The 3,813-nt window shown below is 37.3% G+C and overlaps 1 protein-coding gene across 1 annotated transcript; it reads left to right on the plus strand.

Moving 5' to 3' along the window:
* Positions 1–1,034: 1,034 nt before the first annotated feature.
* Positions 1,035–3,072, plus strand: sf3b6 (splicing factor 3b, subunit 6). Its single transcript, XM_086018974.1, has 4 exons — positions 1,035–1,196; positions 1,715–1,833; positions 2,297–2,435; positions 2,606–3,072. The coding sequence occupies exons 1-4, from the start codon at positions 1,167–1,169 to the stop codon at positions 2,693–2,695; spliced, it is 378 nt and encodes a 125-aa protein (XP_085875100.1). The 5' UTR covers positions 1,035–1,166; the 3' UTR covers positions 2,696–3,072.
* Positions 3,073–3,813: the final 741 nt, after the last annotated feature.

Consider the following 3,813-nt stretch of genomic DNA (forward strand, 5'->3'; position numbering starts at 1 on the left):
TAGGTTAAAAAACAAAAACTCAGCATTTACATTCAAAACACAGATGAGCATAAATAAGGAATAAAAATCAATACAATTTATAATTAGCAAAATCTTTACATATTTTCATCAAATAATTGTTTGTTCTATTTTCTTAAGGCACAAGAAAAACATTTTAAAGTCATTCATAAATCCTGCGAAGTTGGGCTAAAACAAAACAATATGTACAATAGACAACGGAAAAACAGCCGAAAATGTGTCAGTCTCAGGTCAGATCAAAAGCCAACAAATAGAAATGTGTCTTCAAACGGGTTTTAAAAATGCACAGAGAGGGGGCTTGCCTAACATCCAATGGAAGGTCATTCCAAAGGGAAGGACCAGCGACAGAAAAGGCTCGATCCCCTCTGAGGCTCCACTTCGTCCTCGGCACCTTGAGCAGCGCCTGGTCTGCAGACCTGAGGCTGTGGGACGGTGTGTAGGAGTGGAGGAGCTCAGAGAGGTACGCCAGGGCGAGGCCATTTAATGACTTAAAAACAAATAGAAGATTCTTAAATTGAACCCGAAAGTGCACTGGGAACCAGTGAAGGGAGGCCAGGATTGGTGTTATGTGCTCCATCTTCCGAGCTCCAGTTAGGAGGCGAGCAGCAGTGTTTTGGACCAACTGGAGACGTTTGAGAGAGGACTGTCTGACTCCAAAATAAAGTGCATTACAGTAATCTAGCCGAGATGTAACAAAGGCATGGATGACTGTTTCTAAGTGCTGATGAGAAAGGAGGGACTTTATCTTAGCCAGCTGTCTAAGATAAAGGATAAATAATACCTACATGCTTAAATAAAAACTGTGAGCAACTAGTAGCCTAGCACATTGTATTTGTAAGAGTGTATGTAACATGCAAGTTCTCTTCTATTTTCTTGTTACTAGTACCTTGTTGACCGCACGTTAATTGTATCTGCATATGTTAACTGCCAAGATATTTGTAGAATTGCTTTTCATTAAAAAAAAAAGAAAAAAAGTAGCCTAGTACATTTATTTATCCAGTAGAGGGCAGGCAAGCCCAAATCCAATACGGGAAGTGCGTCATCAACAGGCGGCCGGGCTATCTTGACGCCGTACACACGCTAAGTGTTGTTAGCCTGCGTCTTTCGATTTTGAGTTTCTCCCAGAAATACAAGAATACTAATTCATCATGGCTATGCAAGCAGCGAAACGCGCGAACGTAAGTGTTCCCTTACTTCATGCTATTTTTGTTAATAATTCTGTGGTAAATTTAACACACGTTGTTGTTTGCTAACTACGTAGCCCACTAACGCAGTGAAACCATATTGGGGCCTATGAAGCGGTAATTTTAATTTACAGTACTATTTTTTCGCAACTAATTTCACTTGACGGGAGTCAATGGGGTTTACACTGAGCCTATTTAGCATTACGTTACTGGTAGCTCACCTTCAAAGAACGTAGACGTTCGTTGTTTTTGTGTACACTTGCTTCTCGTTAGTGATAAAATTAGTTATTGTTCGAAATTAACCATTTGACTGAGAAAAACTAATAATTAATGTCGGCGCAGCTCCGTCATAGCATCAGATCATTTAAAACGTAAATACTCTTGTTTACAGAATTATCCAGTAAATTATGCGAGGTTTTCATTGGCACCTTCTGTTTGATATTATCTAACATGTTTGGACACAGTGGTTATCTAATGTTGTTATTCTGTGAATGTCTTGTCAATCTTTTTAGATACGACTGCCTCCAGAGGTCAACAGAATCCTTTACATTAGGAACCTTCCCTATAAGATCACAGCAGAGGAAATGTATGATATCTTTGGAAAATATGGACCAATACGTCAAATCAGAACGTAAGTTTTACAAATATTCATTCGTCGGTGGCATTTAAATAGGTGTCTTAAATATATAACACATTAAAATAGAACACAAATGTTTTTGAGCCGGAATCATGGTGAGAGAGCTGGTCGAAGGTGTCAAAATGGACTTTCTGACTGACTACTTTCTTCCATGGTACAAAATTAAGAACAGAACTTTCTGAAATTCCTCTGCGTCATGGGCTGCTGCGGGCATAAAAAGAGAGAAACTTGTGTGTGGCCCCCATTTTCCCCTGATGAACAACATGATTGATGTCCTTAGAAGCAACCTTAAGCAAAATGTCTGTGAGGTTAGGGGGCAGTAGCAAAATATCTACAGTATGAGGTTGAAAGTTCCCATCCAAACAGCAGCACTGGAGGCTATTCTGATATCCTGGAAAGAAATTCAAGCAGAATATGTAACAACTTTAATTCACTGAGCATTTTTTCTTCTTTTCAGAGGCAACACACCAGAAACAAGAGGAACAGCCTATGTGGTTTATGAAGATATTTTTGATGCCAAAAATGCTTGTGATCATCTGTCAGGTTTCAACGTCTGCAACCGCTACCTGGTGGTTCTCTACTACAATGCAAACAGGGTAAGTGCACGCCTTTTGTTTGTTCTATTTTGTAAGCCAGCATAATTTTTTCTTAAATTTTTAATTCTGATGTCACTGTTTGTGTTACTGGCTGTTTCTTGACTTTGCACCACTCAATTAAATCTTAATTTATGGACTATTTTTTTTGGTCTTTTGTGTTTTTTTTACAGGCATTCCAGAAAATGGACACAAAAAAGAAAGAGGAACAATTGAAGCTCCTAAAAGAGAAATATGGCATCAACACAGATCCCCCAAAGTAGAATTTTGAAAACATCTATTCCTCTTTTTTTCATCTGTTGTCTTGCAAGCTGTTTTTTCCATTTGTGGTGGTCAAGTACTACTGCATTCTTGAAAATGGCCATCGATTTAAAAAAAAAAAAAAAAAAAAAAAAAAAAAAACGTTATTCTGTTAATATGGGGAATTAGGTTTCTCATTAAACAAATGTAAAGGTTAGAGTTACGTTGGAGATTAAGTGCAGGAATGCTATCTCGGTCATGTGACGTGTTTTAGATTTTGTCTTTGCAACTTTACAAAATTGATGTTTTACTTTAATCTTTTTCAGCAGTCTTTGACTTTAAATTAGAGTTGACCAAAATAATTTTGTGCTGCATGTAAAATAAAAGTTATTTCTCTAAATGCTGTTGTCTCCTTCTTCATGTACACATTCTGGGTTGAATGAACTGGAAATCCTGACTTTTCTATTAACCAATCACATCGGTATATCTGTCATTGTGCTCCCTAACATCCATCCATTTTCCCAGCTGACATTGAATGAGAGGCAGTGTACACCCTGGACTGGTCGCCAGCCAATCACACGGCACATATAGGAACTTTTAACACCTAACATTATACATGTTTTGGAAATGTTGGAGGAATGCTTACATGTGAACACCACACAGGAAAGCCTATTCGAAAAGTTAATTTGTAATAATAAAATAACACTGGTTAGCAAATGTTTTACAAATTTTTTAATCAGAGAGGCAAATTTTTTTTTTTAATGTCTTTGTGCTGATTCCAATTCTTCCCTTGTTTTTTTTTTCTCAAGCACTCTCTAGGTTTTTATATGTAATAGTAATATATAAGTGTTAGGTTCAGCAATGGTGGAGTTTTTTTTTGAAACGTCAAAGCTGTGAATTACAACAAACGGGAAAATGAGTTTGGGGCAAGCTTTTATAGATTGAACTTAAAAACTAAAAAACCTGATGTGCTAGAAACACTGAATTAAAGACACTGTTAAAATCAGCATCAAAAATACAATTAGTGACACATATGAAGCCATCTCTGATTAAAATTTGCTGTTGGCCAATAATTCTTCGTGCCATGTCAATGAGTCTGCCTGTTGTCTGACTGTTGTGATGGAGCAAGAGAGGTGAAACA

Source organism: Filicampus tigris, chromosome 20, assembly GCF_054856515.1.
Source record: "Filicampus tigris isolate MCC_2025a chromosome 20, RoL_Ftig_1.0, whole genome shotgun sequence".
NCBI classification, from domain to species: domain Eukaryota; kingdom Metazoa; phylum Chordata; class Actinopteri; order Syngnathiformes; family Syngnathidae; genus Filicampus; species Filicampus tigris.